Source organism: Natrix helvetica, assembly GCF_964273705.1.
Source record: "Natrix helvetica genome assembly, chromosome: 3".
NCBI lineage: Eukaryota > Metazoa > Chordata > Lepidosauria > Squamata > Natricidae > Natrix > Natrix helvetica.
Window position 1 is genome coordinate 22,759,430 of NC_138549.1, and position 22,436 is coordinate 22,781,865.

The 22,436-nt window shown below is 41.9% G+C and overlaps 1 protein-coding gene across 4 annotated transcripts in view; it reads left to right on the plus strand.

The window, feature by feature from the left end:
* GPC6 (glypican 6) overlaps positions 1 to 22,436 on the plus strand; it is a 926,174-nt gene that overhangs the window by 673,985 nt on the left and 229,753 nt on the right. For all 4 annotated transcript variants that reach the window (XM_081948719.1, XM_081948720.1, XM_081948721.1 and 1 more), the window contains exon 4: positions 7,782 to 7,947. In XM_081948719.1, coding sequence (XP_081804845.1) covers positions 7,782 to 7,947 — 166 coding nt within the window. The remainder of the gene's footprint in view (positions 1 to 7,781; positions 7,948 to 22,436) is intronic.

Genomic DNA, 22,436 nt, shown 5'->3' on the forward strand with positions numbered 1-22,436 from the left:
GGGGGCAGTTAGTATTTCTTGTTTGAGTTCACAGCATAGTTAAAAATTCCCTTTTTAGTCGATATGTTACATTTTCACAGATGAAGTCCGTATGCTTTTCCATTACTATGTTGTCTTATCAACATTTGGCCAATCCTATTTTAATTAAGTACATAATTAAATTCTCTTACGGTTGCCAATTTGCACTCTGTTTCAGTAATTTCCTAAAACTTGGACTAACCACTTCATTATCTGACATTCTGCTACCTTAATTATTTTGCTTATCGTTAACTTATCCAGAACTTTGGACATTCTTTATTAAAAGTCATGGAGAAGCGCATCTACTCAGAAGTATAGCTTAATACTTCAGCTGAGTTCAACAGAGGCTCACTAAAGTCAAGAATTATATATAGGCTCCTTAAAACTATTTACCACTGGAGATTGCTTTGATTGGAACTAAACCTGAAACTGCAACTTCAACCTGCAGAAATACTTTAAAATAAGTAAGTAAAGTGTTTAAAACAGGGGTCCCCAACCTCCGGGCCACAGCGCATTCGAAACTGAGCCAGGGAAGTGGCAGATGAGTACATGCACAGCTCACCCACCACTCAAGCATAATCATTCCCTCTCCCTCCCTCTCCCCACCAGTCGGCAAACCAGAAGGGTTGGGGATCGCTGGTTTAAAGTATCTCTGCAGCATTGAGTACAATTTTGATCTAGTGGTTAACGCACCAGCCTAGAAAGTTGGAGAAATGAGTACAATTTCTGTCTTAGCCATGAAAGCCAGCTGGATGACTTTGGGCCAATCACTTTCTCTCTGCCCAACCCATCTCACAGAGTTGTGGGGAAAACAGGAAGAGGAAGATGTTTTTTAATTTATATATTCTGTGTGCAAGTGTATATAAAAATGTATATTTTATTTTCATAGTTGTAATTCATAGAAGTAATTCTAACAGTGAACATTTTAATTTTTTCAGCTTTCTAATTTTTAATGTTCATTTTACATCCTGAGAATTCATTAAACGGTTGAATTGTTTTCCTCAGAAGTAAATATTCTGAAGAGACCAGATCACATAGACCAGTGATGGCGAATGTTTTCCTGCTCGGGTACCAAAAGGGCGTGCATGCGTGCCCACACCCATAATGCAATGCTCTCTCTCCCCCGGCGCATGCCCTCACAACATCCCTCCCACGCTCCCTAACCATGCTCCCCCCAGCACATGCGCACAGGCCTCACTGATGCCTCTGGACTTCCGGTAGGCCTGTTGGGCCCAATTCTTGCCATTCACTGGCTCCAGATGCTTTCCTGAGGCCTGGGGAGGGCGAAAATGGCCTCCTCCGCCCTTTGGAAGGCCAAAAATCAGCTGGCCAGCTTGCACATGCGCACTGGAGCTGACAGAGCAACACCTCGCGTGCCCTCAGAAATGGCTCCACGTGCCAGCTGTGGCATGCGTGCCATAAGTTTGCCATCACGGACATAGACCAATCTCCTTATTACTGTTCATTATAAAATGTTTGCTACAATATTAGCTGAACACTTAAAGAAGTACGTTCTGCATATAATACACTTGAATTAAACATGTTATCTTGCCAAGAGGAATATTAAGGCTGATAAATGCAATACAATATAACAGTTTAAAAAGGGAGGGAGCAGCAGTAATTGGGGTGGGGGGGGATGAAGAAAATACTTTGTCAGTTTGGGATGGCCATTTCTCCTTGCCGTATTGAATAAAATAAATCCCAGAGAAGAATTTACAGCTTCGGTTGAAAACATATATCAGCAGCAAACAGCAAATGTCATAGCCGGTGGGATATTTTCTTTGAAATTTTCAGTCAGTAAAAGAAAAAAAGGAGGGGGGGGAACTGTTCTACAGGTAGTCATCAATGTACGACCACCACTGAGCCCAGCATTTACGTTGCTAAGTGAGAAATTTCTAAGTGTGAGTTTTGCCCCATTTTACAACTTTTCTTGCCACAGTTGTTAAATGAATCACTGCATGTGTTAAATTAGTAACATGGTTGTTGAGTGAATCTGACTTCCCCATTGACTTTGCTTGTCAGAAGGCTGCAAAAGACGATCACATAACCCCAGGACATTGCAACGGTCATAAAAGTGAGTCAGTTGTCAAACGTCCGAATGTAAATCACGTGACCAGGGGGGATGCTGCAACAGTCATAAGTGTGAAAAATGATCATTTTTTTCAGTGCTGTGGTAACTTCAAACAATCACAAAATGAACTGTTGTAAGTCAAGGGCTACATGTATTTTCTACTTTATTATTTGCATTTCTTTTAAAAATATGAGCAGGTAAGATTTGGAAAGATAAACAAGTATCAGGCATTAATAATCAAGGAAAATATAAATTAAAATACTACATGGAAGGTGTAGTATTAACCATTGTGCAACCACAAAAATACAACAAGCTAGCTGGTTACCACAGTATTGATTTTTAAAAATGTCATAAACACAGTTATACTGTCAACAGCAGTATTTGGTTTATTTTTTTCATTGTCCTGCAAGAGAGGAAAATGTATAGGTAAGACTTAATCAAAATTTGGTTGCTTCACCTGTGGCTTTTTAAAACCTATTTGTTTCCCCAGGTGTGTATAAATAAAAATATAAATGCAACTAATAAGGGTTTGGAAACATGGATATCACATCATTATATTGGTTAGATAGCTGTTGTGGTCCAGCGGGATCCGGTTGAGTCTGCCCTGGACGGTGTGGAGGACCCTGTGCAGGGTTCAGACTCAGAGTAGGGACCAGAGAGGCTGGTTGGCCACCAAGAGGTGCCTGAGGCATGGAGCAGTTGGGAGGATCAAAGGCAGTTTGTCCCTGATGCTAGATTGAGAAGGGCTGAGAAATGGAAGCAGCAACTCCGTAGGCAGACTCACAGAAGATGATTAAGCACAGGTGGTTGTGGATTGCCCCTTCCAAGAGAGATTATAGGTGAGGCGTTGGGAGGAGACATTTGTAGGAAACAACCGTTCGAATTAGTAGTTAAGAAAATCTACCTGTGTATTCTAGCCGTGTCTGTTCGTTTGGATTATCTGTGTTGCTTCATTTGAATTATCTGGTTTGCTGCAGAGCTACTCTATTGAACGTGAGTTGTCTGGGCCCTCAGCCAAAGGATTCGTTATCTCAGTAATTATACAGTAGCAAACAGCCAAGCCTGTGTTCTGGTTTATTCACAGGGGTGGTGTGTGTGTGTGTGTCAGAACAGATAACTATATTGGGGCGCCATCTCCTTGATTGTGTTGTAGATGGCCAAACTGGTTGTAACAATAGAACAGCTTGCCTTCAGAAGCTGTGGGAGCTCCATCACTTGAGACTTTCAAGAGATTGGACTGACTGCCATTTGTCAGAAATGGTGTAGTGTCTCCTGCTTGAGCTAGATGCTATAAGGTCCCTTCCAACTCTGTTAATCTGCTAATCTAACAATCAAAGGAGCAGACGAAGTAAGTTGGGTTTGGAACTCCTGTATTAGTCTTATCTTGAAAGAATCATTTGGTGGAACAAAATGCGGAAAATGTAACCTCCACTAAACTGAGGCAGCAAGTGAAGGCAGGTGAAAACTGTGAAGGCCAAAGCTTGCTCAGGAAATTCAGAACTGAAATATATGTACATTCATGTGAAGTTTGAAGTTTAAATAACAGAATGTCTGCCTAGGCAATTTCCTATCTATTTCCCAGGGAAGAAAGAAAAACCAAAGGCAATTGGTTGCTGTGCAAATTCAAAAACAAAACTGTAACAAACTGAGATAAGCAATTGTCAGTAGGAAAAATTAACATTTTGACAAGCAGTGAGCAAATGTAATTTAAACAGAAGGAGGAAATAGCAACATTTTCTTTCTTTTTCTCTCGAAGATCATTATTTGCAAAATGGCATGTGTTTTATCTAACATTTGCAAAACAGTCAGCAGGTTTCTGCTCAGATAATTTGTCAAAGAAATACACAGGCCATATGGAGCTGAAGGGATTATATTGTAGGCCAGTGAACACAACCAAAATAAATTGATATTGCCAGAAGAGGGATCCTGGCTGATGAGCTTCAAACCATAAATGTAGATACAGCATTTAATAAGCGCAACTATGATATGTTTGTACTTTTCCCTTTTCAAAGCCATACATCAGATGCCAAAACTCAACATAGTTATACCACAATATAACACTAATTCAGAGGTGTCAAAGGTGAAAAGCAGAGGTGGTATTCTGCATATTCTGTCCAGTTCTGAAGAACCAGTAGCAGAAATTTTGAATAGTTCAGAGAACCGGTAAATACCACCTCTGACTGGCCACACCCCATCTATTCTCGTCCTCCTGAGTCCCAGCTAATTGGGAGGGAATAGGGATTTTGCAGTAACCTTCCCCTGGAGTGGGGAGGGAATAGAGATTTTACTGTATCCTTCCCTTGCCGTGCCCCACCAAGCCACACCCACCAAGTCATGTTACATCCACCAAGCCACACCCACAGAACTGGTAGTAAAATAAAAGTGAGTCCCACCACTGGTGAAAAGGACCATGCACTCCTAAAGGATACTAGAGAGAAGATATCCTCCACTTTTCAAACAAAATTGACTGTATTTCTAAGACCTTCGTGGATCAGGATGGCGTGAGGGCAGTCATGATTTATTGACAAAGACAATCTATCAATTGCATAGCAAGCAGAAATGCAAGCAATACAGTTGTTTCTGTCCCCATGATTGAATAATGCATACTTTTATACGGCAGAAAGAATGTGCGGAGAGAGAATCAGTAGAGTTGGGAAGTTAACTTTTCTAAGAACGTTTTCTCAAGGTACTATTTATGCAGGGGTGGGTTTCAAAATTTTTTGAGCAAGGGATTCTCTGCCCAGTTGTTGGGTGGGTGTGGCTATGGTGGGCATAGCCTAATTGGCATCCTGCACCACAGCAGGCAGGGCACTTTTGCCCTCCCTGGGCTCCAGGGGCTTTCTTAGAGCCTCCGGGAGGGCGAAAATGGGCTCCCCAGGCTCCTGAGGTCCTCTGGAGGCTGGAATTGGGACCGTTTACGGCCTTCCCAAACTTCCGGTCGGCCCATTCTTCCACAGCCTCCGCGCACACCCTGCACTTACTTGCATCCAAACGGGCCACGTGGGGACTTCTGGGAGAGGATGGGCAGGCGGAGCCAGCCAGCAGTGGGATTTGGGGATTCTCCCAACTGCACAGAATCTTAGCTAGAGGTTCTCACGAACCACTACGAATCCCCAGCAGCCCACCTGTTTTACGTGGAAGGAAAATGAAGATAAACTTTACTTAGGAAATAGCCTGGTGACAGGAAAGACTAAGTCGCTTAGGTCTGTTGTATCTACAGCCTGTGGTGTGTCCTCTTCTTAAAGGAGAGGGAGTGAATCAGGTAAGCCTCTGAACTGCACCTGTTAGGGATAGAGGAGAAAAGAAGATTGAACTGAGAATGTCAGAAAGAGCTGAAAGAGATTGAGAATGTCACAAGTCATGTACAAGGAAACAAAATAAGTCTGTTTGACAGGGAAAGGAGATAACTGCTAACCATCTTTCTGCTAACCATCTCGACACCTGTTGCTTCTTAGGCATGCCAAGTTGAGTTCTACCATTGATGGACCAACTTGGGGCATGCCAAGTTGAGTTCTACCATTGATGGACAAAAATCTAATAATAATTAGATTGTGCGGTATTTTTTGATTGCATAGCTTTAAATATCTTTTTGATTGCATAGCTTTAAATATCTTAGATACCTTTGGTGTGGTGGGCAGGGCAACTTTAGGTGATGGCCAGAAAACATTGATGTCACAAGAAAAGAATATTAAAGATTAAGGTTCTTGCCACGAAGAACCACTTGTGGTAATACAGGTAGTCCTTGACTTACAACAGTTCATTTAGTGACCTTTCGAAGTTACGATGACACTGAAAATTAACGCATGACCATTTTTTCACACTTACAACCATTGCAATATCCCCATGGTCATGTGATCAAAATCCAGACGCTTGGCAACTGACTCGCATTTATGACAGTTTCAGTGTCCCGGGGTCATGTGATCCCCTTTTGCGACCTTCAGACAAGCAAAGTCAATGGGGAAGCCAGGTTCACTTAACAACTATGTTACTAACTTAACAGTCACGGTGATTCACTGAACAAATGTGGCAACAAAAGGGCAAAACTCACTTAACAAATTTCTCATTTAGCAACAGGAATTTTGGGCTGAATTGTGGTCGTAAGTCGAGGACTGCCTGCACTAGTGGAGAAACGAAGGTTATCAGGTTTGTTTATCCAGGCCTGTTGTGATCCGTCGGCTGCCAGCAGAGCTAGCAGCAGAGTCAGATGAGGAGGAGGTTGAGGGGGACGCCTGGGCCAGCTTTGAAGCCTTTGGAAGGCTCTGATTAGGAAATAGCATCAGAGACAATGGCAGAGCCAGGGCTTCTGTCCTCCCCCAGGTGGAGAGGGAGCTGTCTTCTGTGCCTGAGCTGAGTGAGGGGGAGGAACAGAGGGGGCCCATCCCAGATGTGTGTATGCGCAGAGAGGAAAGGAGAGGAGAGCGTAGGAAAATAATAAGCCGGTTCTCAAAGAATAGCAGGCGTGGATGCTAGCCAGCCCCTGCCTGGCTGGGAAATAAATAGGAGGGGTTTGGGAGTGGCCAGCAGTTGCAGACAGCTGTTCATGTTTAGGATACAACAAGTAATTCGGATTTCTAGGCCAGAACCAAGTCTGTTGGGCATAATTACTTTGGGTTTTTTTGTTTATCCACGTGAATAAAAGACTGTCCCTACCCCAGGTGTGTCAAACTCAATTTCATTGAGGACCACATCAAGGTTGTGTTTGACCTCGGGGGGCCGAGTGAGTGTGTGGCCAGGGTGGGCGTGGTGAGCTCAACATCCTGCAGTCCTCTGCCAGTAAAAACAGAGCCCAGGAGGCCGCACCCAGCCCTCCACGGCGCCGTTTTCGCTGGCAGAGGACTGCAGGAAGCCATTGCAGCCAAAAATGGAGCTCCATTTTTGCTGGCAGAGGCACCGTGCCCCACTGTTTCCAGGGTGGCCCCACTGTTCTGGCCTAGGCTTCCCAAGAGCATGAAAAAAAAACCTGGTTTCGACAAAAGCCCCTTTTATTAATTTACTGTGAATTCTGCTCATTCACTTTCAGCAAAGTCTTTCAAGGGGGGATTTACAGTCACAGACTTTATCTGGCGTAGAAAGCTGCCAGGCTGATATCTGCAAAACGTGGCAAGGAGTCTCCCGATTAAGCGAACTAATTGTCTCCTGCAACTCCACTCCCCTTTCGCTCCTCTTTTATTTCCTCTGTGAGGGCCCATTCATTGTCTACCTGTGGCCTTAATCCCAAATCAACTCCTGTTCTTTAGCTGTTCCCTTCGTCTGGCAACTCTGTGCATGTGCAGACTGGGAACAGGCTCCCGCTGTTTGTCTGCCTCACTGATGTCTGACTCTGAAGGCAGCTGATAACTGAGATATGGCTCTGACCCCCTCTCTGCCTCTGACACAGAGCCCACATCAGAGCTTTCCCCAGACTCCAGGACTGGCCCATCTTCCTCCCCAACCTCCTCACTGTCCGAATCTGCCGCTGACAGGCCACAACACCCACAGGCCAGATCTAAGCACCCCGTAGTCCATATCTGTCCTGCAGACCTTGAGTTTGACACCCATGCCCTACCCTGTTTGAAAAGAGGTTTGTTTTACTTGCAAGTAAGTGGCTTATCATACTTCCTAAGTCTTGATCAGACCAAGACCCAGGATACATATAGGAAATGGAGGCTGCTTGTTTTACCTTTCAACTTTTTTCCCCCTTTCAACTCTGCAGGTGAGTCCCACCCCAGGATGCATCCGGGCATTAATGAAGATGCTGTACTGCCCTTATTGCCGAGGACTGCCCACTGTGAAACCTTGTAATAACTACTGCCTCAACGTAATGAAGGGCTGCCTTGCAAACCAAGCAGATCTGGATACCGAATGGAATCTCTTTGTAGGTAAGGACGGGGTGAATGCGGGGAGGTGAGCAAAGTAATCTGTCAAACTTTCTGACGAGTTCAAACAGCATTTGCCAAGTGGAAAATAGGACGTGTTGACAGAATGCCTTCATTCAGTTGTCATTCACACGCTTTGATCAAAGTTTCTGTGTGGTTCCACCTGGGAGCTATTTTCATGAAATCTCTCTTTGTGGGATGTTGAAGTCCGTAAGCAAAATTCCACCCCGTTGGTGTGAAGCACGCTGAAAGATGAAGGCTGCATTTCTGATTCCGTAGGAGACGGAGGGACAAGGTGGCGGGAGGGGAGGAAGAGAGCAACAAAGACTAAATCCTGTGCATTTCACATTAAATTTTCATGTTCGTCTGCCAGATGCAAAAATAAAGATTGCACAGTCCTTCCTTCTTTGCCTAAATCCAGTGTGATTGCAAATTGGCCAAAAGCCATTATTGTGACAGGCAAAAAAGAAAATCTGATAAGGCAAATTTTAAAATATTCCAGAGTGACTACTCCTGGGCAAGGAGAAGAATGGATCTTACTTCCATTTTAGACAGTTGCATGATCTGCTGTAATTCACCGAACAATTTGGAAGGGCATCCTCAAAAGATATGAAATTTACCAATGATCCAAACATCCTGGATGTGTTCCACAGCAAAGCAACAGAATGCAATCACAATATGACAAAAGATTTTAAAAGGGAGAAAAAGGATGCTATGAATGTGCCCTTCACTCAACTGCACACATCTCTATTCCTGACACATTTTTTTTTAAAAAACTACTTGTGAAACAGAGTTTTCCATTCTAAAGAAATCTCAAACGGCTGAACAGTTTTGATTAGTTTCCACTCCCTTTCGAGGACATAAATAAAAATTAATTCTCTTGAAGTGTCTATCTAATCTGTCCCCCTTTTTTTCCTAGTACCTTGGAATGAAATAAATATGCAATAATAAGCAATGCAGCAGAAGAAATACACACACACACAAAACAAAATACGTAGCACAGGAAAATTTGTTTAATCTAGAAAAAAAGAACCCTCAGAATATGATCTTATATATTTAGGAATCATTGAGGGCTCAAAAAAGAAGTAAGAGAAACATTGATAATAATGACTCGTGTCAGGGGCACCTTTGGTGGTGCGCTCTGCCAGTGAAAACTGGCTCCTAAGCTCTGTTTCCAGCTGCGATGGGCTCCTGCAACCCTCTGCCAGCGAAAACGGAGCCCAGGAGGGTCGCACACGGCCCTCCTGAGCTCTATTTTCCTGGCAGAGGCACCACGGACTGGTACTTCGCTATTTCCAGGGTGGTCCCATGGGCCAGATCTAAGGACCCCTCAGGCCAGATCCTGCTCCCACGCCTTGAGTTTGGCAGCCCTGAAGTACAGTATCAACCCCACATCCGTGTACCAGTGATGATACTATCTGGTTGGGAAATGAAAGAATCTGCAAGAAAACAACCAAGCTCAGGGAGCACCAAGGACCCCACGGTTCAACCCCTGAGCTACAAATATTTGACTCTTCTACTGAAAATTAATTCCAAAGAAACATCCCCATGTGCAAGTAATCGTCAGAAGTTGTGGTTAATGCAAGGGAGACTTTGCATGCAACCAGGGTAAAGATGGCAATTATGGCAATATTGTCCAGTTACTTGAGGAATTACATTTTGTTTCACCATACTTTCCAGCCTTAGTAGCAACTTTATGAGAAAAAAAAATCTCAAAATTGTAGGTAGTCTATTTCTGTCAGGAAAAAAAATGCCAAGCTAATAATAATAAAGTTTCTATGCAGTTTCCTCGTACAGCACCAACTGAACTAAAAGAAAGACTGCACTATTGAGCTATGAATAATTGGTTGGAATTTGCTTCTGAAGTTCACGTTGGAAACTAGGCAGAAGGGGAGGTGTATTAATTGTGCTTATGGAAAGGTGGTAATCTTTCTTCTCCCACTCAGTTCAAGCAAGACTTTTATTTTCTTCTGCTTCATTGTGTGTGCCAAGGCCTAACAGGTGGTAACTATCCTGAATTTACGTAGATAGCTTTCATTTAATTATTGGCAGAGATTGATCACTGAGAAAACAAATGGTACCATGCAGTCTTACAAGACTATCCAAGCCCCCACCTTATATATTTTCTATCTACAGAATATGCAGAGTTCATACTGCTGCTGGCAAGAGAGTTCTCAGCTTCATCTTGTTTATTTCTTTGTTAGATATGTACCTTGCCTTTTATTCTGGAGCTAATACACGGCCCCTCTCCCATTTCCCCCGCAACAACGACTCAATAATGACATTGGGAAAGTCATTGGTCCAAAGTCAGGGTTCATGGTTCAGGATGAATTTGAATCTGGTTCTCTCTAATGTTTATTTAACATTTCATTTATTTTTATTTTTATTTTCCCAAAAATTTTTTTGGTTTTTACGCATATATGGGGAAAGGTAAATGGGTATACAAAAATTTTTGGCAGCTCCCACACTGGTGTTAGTAATCCATCCAGCACTCACAGTTTTAACAATCTTGAAAACAAAATACAAAAGATAAGCAGAAAACAAGATCTTATTCTGTAATGTTAACCATGTGTTCATTCATTTTCCTTTGTGACTTTCTAAAATATCACCAATTGCTATTTATTTCAAATATTTTTATTTTTGCGATCTGAGCCTTTTCGATATTGCTTCTTCCTCCCTGCCCCCAGAGGAGCCTTCAGCCCCCCCCCTCCTTCTTATCCTGCACCATGCTGCCCCTCCCACCATCTTCACTATGTTTGTCCTCTAGGAGGAGAGAATTTTTTTTAAGGAAGGCTTCCGCCTCCTGTAGTGTATTGATTCTAGGCCTATTTCCCTCCCAAAAGATCAACATTCCTTCTGGCAATAGCCATTTAAACCAGACTCCTTTGTTATATAATTTATTTGCTAAGGAGGAATCTCTCTTATCTTTTTTGGAATCTGCTTAAGGATGGTGATTTCTTTATCTTCATATTTCAATGCTCTCTCCCTTTGGGTCCCAAGTACCTCATCCCTTGTGGTCCTCCTGAGAAATTTAACATGTACCTCCCTTGGAACATTATGACTTCTAGCATATGCTGAATCTATCCTATAGACTAGATCCATATCCTACCACAGCTGATTTTTGTCTCTCTTAATATAGTCTGCTAATATTGTACTCATTTCATTTATTTTTATTTATTTGTATCCCATCTTCATTTTTTTTCAAAAATAGCTCAAGGTGACAAACGTATCAGTGGTGGGATTCAAAATATTTTAGTATCAGTTCTGTGGGCGTGGCTTTGTGGGCGTGGCAGGGGAAGGATACTGCAAAATCCCGATTCCCACTCCACTCTCAAAATTTCCGCTACTGGTTCTACAGAACATGTCAGAACTGGCTGAATACCACTCTGGAACATATCCATCATACCCTCCTCTTCCTATTTGCCATACAAAAACAACCCTTTAAGGTGGGTTCAGCTGAGAGAGAGTGAGTAGCCCAAGATCACCCAGATGATTTTCATGCCTAAAGAGGGACTAGAATTCACAGTTTCTTGGTTTCTAGCTTGGTGCTTTAATTCTGGACCAAACTGACTCTCTAACATCTTAACTATGAGACTGCAATGAATTCTCTAGGCAAGAAGATGAAATCATGGAGAAAATTCAGACATTTTACAATGACTGAGATCTACATATAAAAATAAATTAACCTCTTTAAAACTTTTTGCCTTTTTCAGAAATAATGCCTCATCCCAATCCCCATCTAAAACCATATATATATATATATATATGTGTGTGTGTGTGTGTGTGTGTGTGTGTATGTATGTATTTGTGTTACAACCCCTGGTATGCCTAAATATGGGAGGAACGTCACTACTCCCTCTTTCTGTCCTTCGGCTCATCACAGAAGACCATGCAGGCAGAAAACCATATTTTTATTTTTAATGTTGCCTTTTTATATTTATGTTGTATTTGTACTGATAAATAAATAAAGGGAGACTAGTATAGATCTATTTCGAGCTAATTAGCTCTCATCAGCCAGTAAGGGTATGGCTAGCTGATGAGAGCTAATTAGCTCGAAATAGATCTATACTAGTCTCCCTTTATTTATTTATCAGTACAAATACAACATTATATATATATTCACTATATATATATAGTGAAAAAGAACTGTAATTCATTGAAAAGAACTTTTTTCCGTGTTCTGAAAATGGCTCCAGGAAAATTGCTGACCTCCCCAAATAAAATAAGAGTTATCATTTACTCTGGAATTGAATTCTCTTTATTTAAGCCAGTGTTTCTCAACTTCAGCAACATTAAGACATTCACTTTGTGGGAGTTAAAATCCATGCATCTTAAAATATCTAAGGTTGAGAAACAAAGCTTTGAGCTCTTCTGCCCCCGAAGGAAGTAGATCAACCTTTAGCCTGAACAAAGCTGGCAGAGTGAAGAAGACAACTTGAACAGTAGAGTTTGGCTGCCTTATAACCCCACCCCATCCTCAAATGATTTCTTTCTGAAGGAAATTATTATTGCAACTTTCCCGCCAAAGTTGGAAGAAACATCTATGGGCATTTCTGACTCATATGTTTGGGTACATTTTGACCCCAGTGAGGGGATGTTTTTTTTTTGTTTTGCCTCAAAAGGGTGTCACAGATACTGAAGAGCCATCGTATGTTCTGTGCATGTGTGTGTGATTGTGTAATCCTTATGCATATTTACAAACACACACACACAGAGAATGTGAACTTGGCAGGGTTTCCTTGAGATTAATAAAGTAACTTTAAGATTTTATTTAGCTCCCAGCTTCAATTTGCCAATTCCTGATTTAATTTCTAACTAAATCAGTCAATGTTTTTATTACTTGTCCATAAACTCCTCAGGACAGGTTTATTTACTGGTGGAAATATTTTTTTTCCAGCTTGACTCTTAGTGACTGCACAGCCATATCTGCCCAATGATCTAGGCCAGGGGTCTCCAACTTTGGCAACTTTAAGCCTGGTGGACTTCAACTCCCAGAATTCTCCAGCCGGCTGGTTGGGGAATTCTGAGAGTTGAAGTCCGCCAGGCTTAAAGTTGCCAAGATTGGAGACCTCTGATCTAGGCAGTAGTACAAAATTATTATTATTGGCCCTCTAAATCTAGTTTTCAGCCCTGGTGTTCTCCAGTGGTCTTCCAAGTTCTTTCACATCCACGTCTGCTTAGTTTCTCAGCCAAAATAAGGTGATATGCTACTCTAATTAGACCTTGCTACAGATTTCAGAAATCCACTTGTTAAAATGAATGGGATTTTGATACTCTACAAAGCTTCAGCTTTGGATGGAAGCCAGAAAGAGATTGGTTTATTTTAGAGAATTCTAGAGGGTGTCAGTGCTTGTGTAAGGTCTGGTGCACTTCTAGATTACTTTCAGGCTCTATTTAGTATCAATACTAGAATAGTTGGTTCTCTGATGCTTTCATCCAGAACAAAATTGTCAGCAACTCAAGGTTTCTAGAAGGACCATGCTTGCTAGAGGTCATTTCCCAAACAGACATTAAATCCCGATTGCTACTATTTTATACCTCTTCAAAATATTAGCCACCAACCTTTGGGAAACATTGTCCATTTTCTTGATTCAGCAGCAGTAGTAGAAAACAACAATGGCATTGCTTTTTATTTGTTCCTCCATTATTTTAACCCTACTGCTTAGATAGTTTAGTTGATTTTTTAAAGGAATGAATACTTTAAGATGCACTCCTACTCTTCCATTTCTAACACTTCTGTTTATTTTGACTGAATTGTGTCTTTCAGTTGCTACAATCCAGTCATGGTCCAATTATTCTAATTATGTCTCTGTTGTTCCTTTTCAAACATTTTTGCTGTCTTATATTACAAGTTCAAACTTATCTTGTTTAATTCTGATTCTCAGAGCATTCGTGCGTAGATACCACAGGCCATAATTTTGTAAGTCAATGTTGTTCTCAGTTTTTCAATAAATGACTTAATAAGCCCAAGTCAAACATCCTTCTAAAGGGACACAGTGACTCAGTGGCTAAGACACTGGACTTGTTGATCAGAGAAGTTGGCAATTTGGCAGTTCAAATTGCTAGCGCTGCATAACGGAGTGAGTTCCCGTTAGTTGTCCCAGCTTCTGCCAACCTAGCAGTTCGAAAGCATGTAAAAAATGCAAGTAGAAAAAATAGGAACCATCTTTGGTGGGAAGATAACAGCATTCTGTGTGCCTTCGGTGTTTAGTCATGCCGGCTACATGACCACGGAGACATCTTCGGACACCGCTGGCTCTTCGGCATTGAAACAGAGATGAGCACTGTCCCCTAGAGTCAAAACAACTAACACATATGTGTGAGGGGAACCATTACCTTTACCTTAAACATCCTTCTATGTTATCGAACATATATATATGTATATTTGATTCAACACTGCAGAATACATCTCAAATTTCAGAAAAACAGAAGACCTGGTACAGCTGAAGTATGTTTTTCATGGCTAAAACAAATAAACGCTAAGCAATTTTCTCTTGGGAAGTGCAGAAGGTTTGAACTGCACATGCTTTAAAGGAACATACATATACTGAATAAAGGGAATTTTAGTAGAACTACAGATATTCACAGTCCTGCCCTTTATTTTATTTCTTTTTTCCTTTCATGGCTCCTACAAAGAAGCCTTCAAAGTAATATTTGACTGTAATACAGAGTGTATTTCATTTTTTTTATTTATTCTGTTTGTTCCATTTGAGCCTGGCTTGCATTCCGAAGCTCAAAAAGTCTCCTTTGATGCCCTCTCTCCTCCACCAAGTGGATCTGGTTGGGTTAAGAGAAGTCAATTGGCTCAAAATCACCCAATGTATTTCTGTGGCTGAGTATGGATTTGAACATCAGTCTCCCCAGTCCTAATCTAACATCTTTATGACTACCACACACTTACGGTGGTTTATACTTTTAAAATCCATTTTCTTATCTAGTAAAGCAAGTGTAATTAACATTATAAATGATCCCAAGGAGGCAACAGCAAGGAATTCTATACTTCCAGTCTAAATGGCTGCCATCCTGAATTCAAAATGAGAATAGAAGGCTCACCTTAGAAAATGGCTGGCTGGGGAATTCTGGGAGTTGGTGTCCATGCATTTTAAAGTTGCCAGAGTTGAGAATCACTGCCTTAGAAGGAACCTTTATACAAGCTATCTCCAGGTTCAAAATTTTTAGCAAGGGGTTCTCTGCCCCGTTGCTGGGTGGTCGTGGCCTAGTCGGCCTCCTGCACCATAGCAGGGTGGTGTTTTTGCCCTCCCCAAGCTCCGGATGCTTTCTGGGAGGGCGAAAATGGCCTCCCAGGTTCCAGAGGCCCCCTGGCCCTCGGGAGGCCAGAAATGGGCCCAAACATCTAGTAGGCCCCTTTTTCTACCCTCCTCGAGTCTCCGTGTGTGCCCTGCACTTCCCTGCATCCAAAACAAGCTGCTTGGGGATTCCTGGGGGGGGGGGGGGCAGGGCCAGCCAGAAGTGGGATTTGGGTGTTCTCCGAACTGCACAGAATCTTAGCTAGAGGTTCTCCCAAACCCCTGCGAACCCCCAGCAGCCAACCCCGGATATCTCCTATGTCATTCCTAGCATATGAAAGTTGATTTGTCCAAATCACATGGATCAACCTTTGCCAATCCTGGATATGTTGAAAATAGGTTTCCTGGAATCCACCAGAAAAAATTAAGCTCTTATAAGAAAATCTGACACTCTGGTTTTGTTCCTGTAGCTGCTTCTGATTTCAGTCATCACTTGTTTGAGGGAGGCAGCCTTAGAGCCCGAAAAGCAAGTCCATTCTGTATCCTCTTTGGGATAACATTTTCATTCCTACACTGAATTTCCTTTTATTCTGATTTGGTAATGATCATACCTTTAAAAAAATTATATACTAAATTACCTCTGAATTTTAGCCCAAAAGTTTAGATCTTCTATCTCATTGCATATGTTGAAATCTCCTGACAGTTAGAACAATTAATCAGTGGAACAGCTTGCCTCCAAAAGTTTTGAATATCCCAACACTGGAAGTCTTTAAGAAGATGTTGGATAGCCATTTGTCTAAAATGGTATAGGGTTTCCTGCCTAGGCAGGGGGTTGGACTAGAAGACCTCCAAGGTCCCTTCCAATTCTACTATTGTATTGTATACAGTTTGGAAATCAGCACTATTGCTTTTTAGTGCAACTCCTTACAAAATGCCTAGAAGGTCCCCTCCCAAAAAAGGGAATTAAGGAGGTATTGCATTCAGAGGGGTTTATTTATAGGTGACACTGTAGAGCAGTGGTTCTCAACCTTCCCAATGCCGCAACCCTTTAATACAGTTCCTCATGTTGTGGTGACCCCCAACCATAAAATTGGTGTCTCGGTTCCTAAGAGCATCAAAAATATGTGTTTTCCGATGGTCTTAGGCGACCCCTGTGAAAGGGTTGTTCGACACCCAAAGGGGCCCCGACCCACAGGTTGAGAACCACTGCTGTAGAGAGTTGCAGTTTGGGTCTCCCATGTACAAATGTCTGATGTCTTAAGAAAGTAAGCACAAAGATAAAACACAGATGTCGTCTCAAAGAAAAAATAATAATAGAACCATTTACATTGAAAGAATTGTAAGGCCTGAAAGATGCCTTGCATTTTTCTCTCTGGGTGGTTCTCCCAGGATGATTTAAACTGTCACATTTGCCGTGTTCTATTGTCAGTCACAGTGAGTAAAATCTGTGGCCATATCAGATTATTTTTTATTGAAGAACAGCTCTCCCCTCCCTCCCCTTTGATCACTTTGCTTTTATGTTGGGGAAATTCTATAGCAAAATATTAGATCTTGGCATCAAATGGCTCCCTCCCTCTCCCTCCCTCTCCCTCCCTCTCCCCCTCTCTCCCTCCCTCTTCCAATCTCCATCCCTCCCTCTCTTTCTTCTGTTTATTTATTTATTTATTTATTTATTTATTTATTTATTTATTTATACATACATACATACGTACGTACACACACACACAAACATACACACACATACACACGGAACCTTTGGGCATATAGTTTTTCACCCACAAACTAAAGAGAACAAACTTATATCAAGATTTTCAAGGTTTTGAAAAGCAAAACCTTTCCTCATGTGTAATTTCACAAGGCACCAACAAGACTTCACAACCCCACTGTTTCCCTCTGATCGTAAAATCATTGCATTATATACTTTCCAGCTCAAATGTTATCAGTTCTCTTTCATTCTATGGATCAAAAGCGGTCCATTTCGTTTAGGTGGGCAGGGTCAAGCCACTGCACCAAACCAAGGCCACTTTGTAGCTTTTCTTCAGGACAGCCAATTGAGGGATTTCTTCGGGATATGTCGGCATATTTAAGGATGCAGCTCATCCTCTCTCCTCTTCACCCTTTTGGGGTTGGTTCCAATTCCTTTCCTCACTTCTCTCCTCTATAAAATCAAACCTGATTATTATCTTTCTTCGCTGCTGTGTTTATCAGCTAACAAGTCCTGCATCAGTAGATAGGATACCTAGTTGAATACAATTGCCATTCCCATTTCCCAGATCTCCTTTCCTTGGCCACTACGCACTACAACCAGCAGTGTCTGCAGGGGTGGCAAGCCAGAGGGGAGGTGGAGAGACTGGCATCATGATGCAAGCCCCATCTCTTCAATACATCAATCACGAGACTGCACCCCTACCCAAAGAGGCAGAACTTATGCCTGCAAATGCAGCTGACAATTGCTGTTGTACTCAAGAGTATTGATTCAGGAAAGTGTGTCTCCCATAACATCTGCCTGGCTGAGTTGATCCTGCAGGGGTGACGTGCTTCAGGTTCCTTTGATTAAACAATGTCATAATGTCAGTGAAAGCACCATTCTGTCACACCACCTGCTGTTGGAATTCAGTATTCAGGTATTTTGTCCAACTACAGCAGTATTCAGTAGAGACATATATTCTTTAACTAGTAGATGGCAGTGTTTATAGATTTGTAGTTGCATCTGTGGTATCTATGCAGTTAAGCAGAAAAGCACATGTGGACGGTACATCTTTTGTTCTGTAGGGCTATATACAGAAGTTCTAACATTCTAACACCTGCCCTCTGAAATGAGGTTCCCGCTGAGATTAGGATGGCCCCCTCCTTTGCTATTGTTTAAAAGATCCATGAAAACCTGGCTCTACACCCAGGCACTCAATGAGGGAGAGTGTGATAGTGTGCGGAAATGATCCTGGGAGAAGAAAGGAAAATCTGCAGTCTAGGCAACAATCTGATAAAAAATAAAGGAGAATATTTGTAGGTCAAGGTTGAAATGAGGGGTCCTTGATTATTTCTTAGCTTGGTTGTTTTCTTGCAGATGCTTCATTATCCAAACTAGGTAACAGCATCAGCACTAACAGTAATGATGTTAATTTAGGTAATGAAATGTTTACAAGAAAACAACCGAGCTAAGAAAGCACTAAGGACCCCTCAAATCTAATAAGAGACAGTTCAGCCTATAAGCAGCAGGAAAGCGTGGAAATATTTTGAAGGGCCCTCCGTAATTTTCCAAAAGAAAGGAGGGAAGAAATATTTTCAGTCTTGCTAGATTCTGCTTAGTATAACCTTACAGTAAAGAAATTGCTAATGCTCCTGGTTGTGTTTCTATTTGTAACCCTATGAACTATTTCATAGGGTTACAGAAACTGAGATTCTGTCATGTTAAGCCCAAGAACAACGAAGAGCAATTCAATACAATAATACAATACAATAGCAGAGTTGGAAGGGACCTTGGGGGTCTTCTAGTTCAACCCCCTGACGAGGTGGGTTCAACCCAGAGCTGCTTCAGACACTGCAGGGCCAGGCATAATAGGAGATCTATGTTGAATTACGGTAACCAAAATTCTGAAATGAGCCTGGTAGGATTTTTTGAGACTAACCCAGTGGTGGGTTCCAGATCCCATTGTAACAGGTACACTGCAACGGGGCCTGGCATCCACCACACATGCATACTTACCACCTGCGATGCTCCGCGATGCCTCCCCGACACTCCAGATGCTCGACAGAGTGTCATGCAGATGATGTATGCTCTGTGCACATGCACAGAAGCCCCGAACAGCTCAAATACAGGTAAGGAGTACGGGCAGGTGGGCCCTCCGGAGTACCGTACCAGAACGGTACCTGGTGCTCCCAGCAGGCACCGGTATGTCTGTACCGTGGCGTACTGGTTGTATCCCACCACTGGACTAAGCTGGACTTGAACATTGTTCACTGGACTTGAACATTGTTCACTGGACTTGAACATTGGGCACTATCTAATAAAATGAAATTCAATGCTGAAAAGAGTAAGGTTCTACATTTAGGCAACAAAAATGGAATGCACAGGTACAGTATAGGTGATACCTCGCTCAGTAGTAGTAACTGTGAAAGGGATCTTGGAGTCCTAGTGGACAACCATTTAAATATTAGCCAGCAGTGTGCAGCAGCTGCCCAAAAAGCCAACACAGTCCTAGGCTGCATCAACAGAGGGATAGAATCAAGATCACGTGAAGTGTTAATACCACTTTATAATGCCTTGGTAAGGCCACACTTGGAATACTGCATTCAGTTCTGATTGCCACAATGTAAAAAAGATGTGGAGACTCTAGAAAGAGTGCAGAGAAGAGCAACAAAGATGATTAGGGGACTGGACACTAAAACATATGAAGAACAGTTGCAGGAACTGGGTATGTTTAGCTTAAGAGAAAGAAGGACTAGGGGAGACATGATAGCAGTGTTCTAATATCTCAGGGGTTGCCACAAAGAAGAGGGAGTCAAACTATTCTCCAAAGCACCTGAGGGTAGAACAAGAAGCAATGGGTGGAAACTAATCAAGGAGAGAAGCAATTTAGAACCAAGGAGAAATTTCCTGACAGTTAGAACAATTAATCAGTGGAACAGCTTGCCTCCAGAAGTTGTGAATGCCCCAACACTGGAAGTCTTTAAGAAGATGTTGCATAGCTATTTGTCTGAAACGGTATAGGGTTTCCTGCCTAGGCAGGGGGTTGGACTAGAAGACCTCCAAGGTCCCTTCCAACTCTACTATTGTATTGTATTGTAAGCATTTTAAGGCATAAGCCTTCATGGGCTGCTGCTCAAAGCTAACAACCTGGAGCTCTGAAACTACCGTTCCAAAGTGTTTTTCTGACTTAGCAAAAAGTGAATTTTGCTTTACATCACATATATGGAGATTGTCTCTGGCAAAGCACGTCTAAATCTATTTATTTATTTATTTATTCTTCGCATTTCTAAACCGCCCCCTCTCCCAAAAAAGGGACTCGGGGCGGTGTACAGTCCACACAACGCATAACAAATAATAAGTACAAATATAAATATAAATATACACATGGAGAAGGTTAAAAATTAAAAGAACTGTGTAGAAGAATAAAATATGGCTCTAAAAGCCCTAAAATCAATTAGATTTAAAACACTACCCTTAAAATAACCAGTTGAGAGTATACTTCCAGGAGGTAACAGTTGTAACAATTATAATTATGCCAGGCCAGCTAATCGAAACAGATGAGTCTTCAAATTTTGTCGGAAGGAGCGGAAGTCCATGGTGGTTCTAATGTCGGGGGGAGGTCATTCCAGAGGGTTGGGCCCATCACAGAGAAGGCCCTATTCCTTGGCGCCGCCCGCTGGCATTGCCTAGTGGACGGCACCTGGAGAAGGCCCTCCCTGTGAGAGCGGATTGGCCGCAGGGATGTATGTGGGAGGATGCGATCCCGCAAGTAACTAGGTCCTGTGCCATGGAGTGCTTTAAAGATAGTAATCAAGACCTTGAAATGCACCCGAAAAACCACAATCAGCTTGTTCCTTGTCCATGTCCTTTTGGTATGTGTTCACCAGTAGATCAATTCCATTTTGCTGTTGTTTTTTAAAGAGCCGAATGAAATGCTGCATTTAAAACCGTACTAAATTATGCATTTTTAAACAAAATCTCCTCCAAAAAAAATCCTACCGTGAACATATTTTATCTTGAATACAGTTTGAAGTGGGGTTTTTTTTGAGTCAAGAACCAAATTGAAACATTTAGCTAGGCTCTTAAGACTGTAGTTGATTGAATTCCAATTAGCACATTAGTTTGAGAAGCACAGATCAGGTCAATTTGTATTGGAGATGGCAAGGATAAAACTCTTTGGGCCTTCTCATATCAGACAAAAGCCACATGGAAGTAAACCTTGCAGTTCGGGATTGTGGGTGACCATACTCCAATCTCTGATATGTTCTTCAGCTGACTAACCCATAGTTTCATAATTTAATTTGTAGGTTTTGAAGCTGGGCTACAAGTTAAAAACCAAAATTCCTGTTATTGAAGTTAGTAGCGATAGTAGTGTTCCATATTCATTCTGCTTTCTCTGAGTTGTATATTTTATTTCAAATAGGCTGTTTCCCAAAGAAAATAACTATATAAAATAGCTGTCCGGAAGCTATTTTTATTCATATGGCATTACTTATCAAGCAGCAGCAAAAAGAAAAGAGAAGAGAAGAGAAGAAGAGAAAAGAAAAGAAAAGAAAAAGAGAACAACACAGAACAACATACTAGTTTCGATGCCCAGTTAGCAAAAACACAAGAATCCAGTACATTTTTCTCCTCAATTTTTCATGCAGAGCAAAGTTCAAACATGAATGCCTGCCATTTTAAACTTGCAAGTTAATTTTTCTTTTCCAGTTCATGTTGCACTCATGAACATAAGTATGTTTCATGTTGTGATGGCAATGCTGCAAAGTTACTTTTATCCCATGAATTATTTATATATTTCCTCTTTCTCCAAGGATTTCAGGATTGGTCTTTAAAGGTTGGCTACATAACAGGCACTCTCATCCAAACCTACTGGTACACCAAGGGCCCTGCTTATCTTCTAATCTTATCTTCTGCGGTCTATCATACTCCTTCTTGGGGTATGAGAAACCCCAACTAAAGAAAAAGTGTTTTTTAACAGGGCAACCTGGTCTACCCAAATATGGGACGGAGCATGCTGCTTCCGCTTAGTTGTTGTTGTTAGTTGTGAAGTCATGTCCGACCCATCGTGACCCATGGACAACATTCCTCCAGGCCTTCCAGTCCTCCACCATCCTCTGGAGTCAATTTAAGCTCACGCCAATTGCTTTGGTGACTCCATCCAGCTACCTCATTCTCTGTCGTCCCTTTCTTCTTTTGCCCTCAATCTTTCCCAGCATTAGTCTCTTCTCCAGTGAGTCCTTCCTTCTCATTAGGTGGCCAAAGTATTTGAGTTTCATCTTCAGGATCTGGTCTTCTGAAGAGTAGTCAGGGTTGATCTCCTCTAGGACTGACCAGTTAGCAGCCCAGATTTGAATCCCAGAAGGGTATGGCTAGCTGATGAGAGCTAAATAGCTTGAAGTAGATCTATACTAGCCTCACTTTATTTCTTTGTCAGTAAAATATAAATTTAACCAACTAAAGAAAGAAGTCTTAATTTAAACTGAACACAGTAAGGAACAATTAACCAACAGAGAAATGATCAATTAGAGACAAGCTGATGAGAAAGGACATCATCA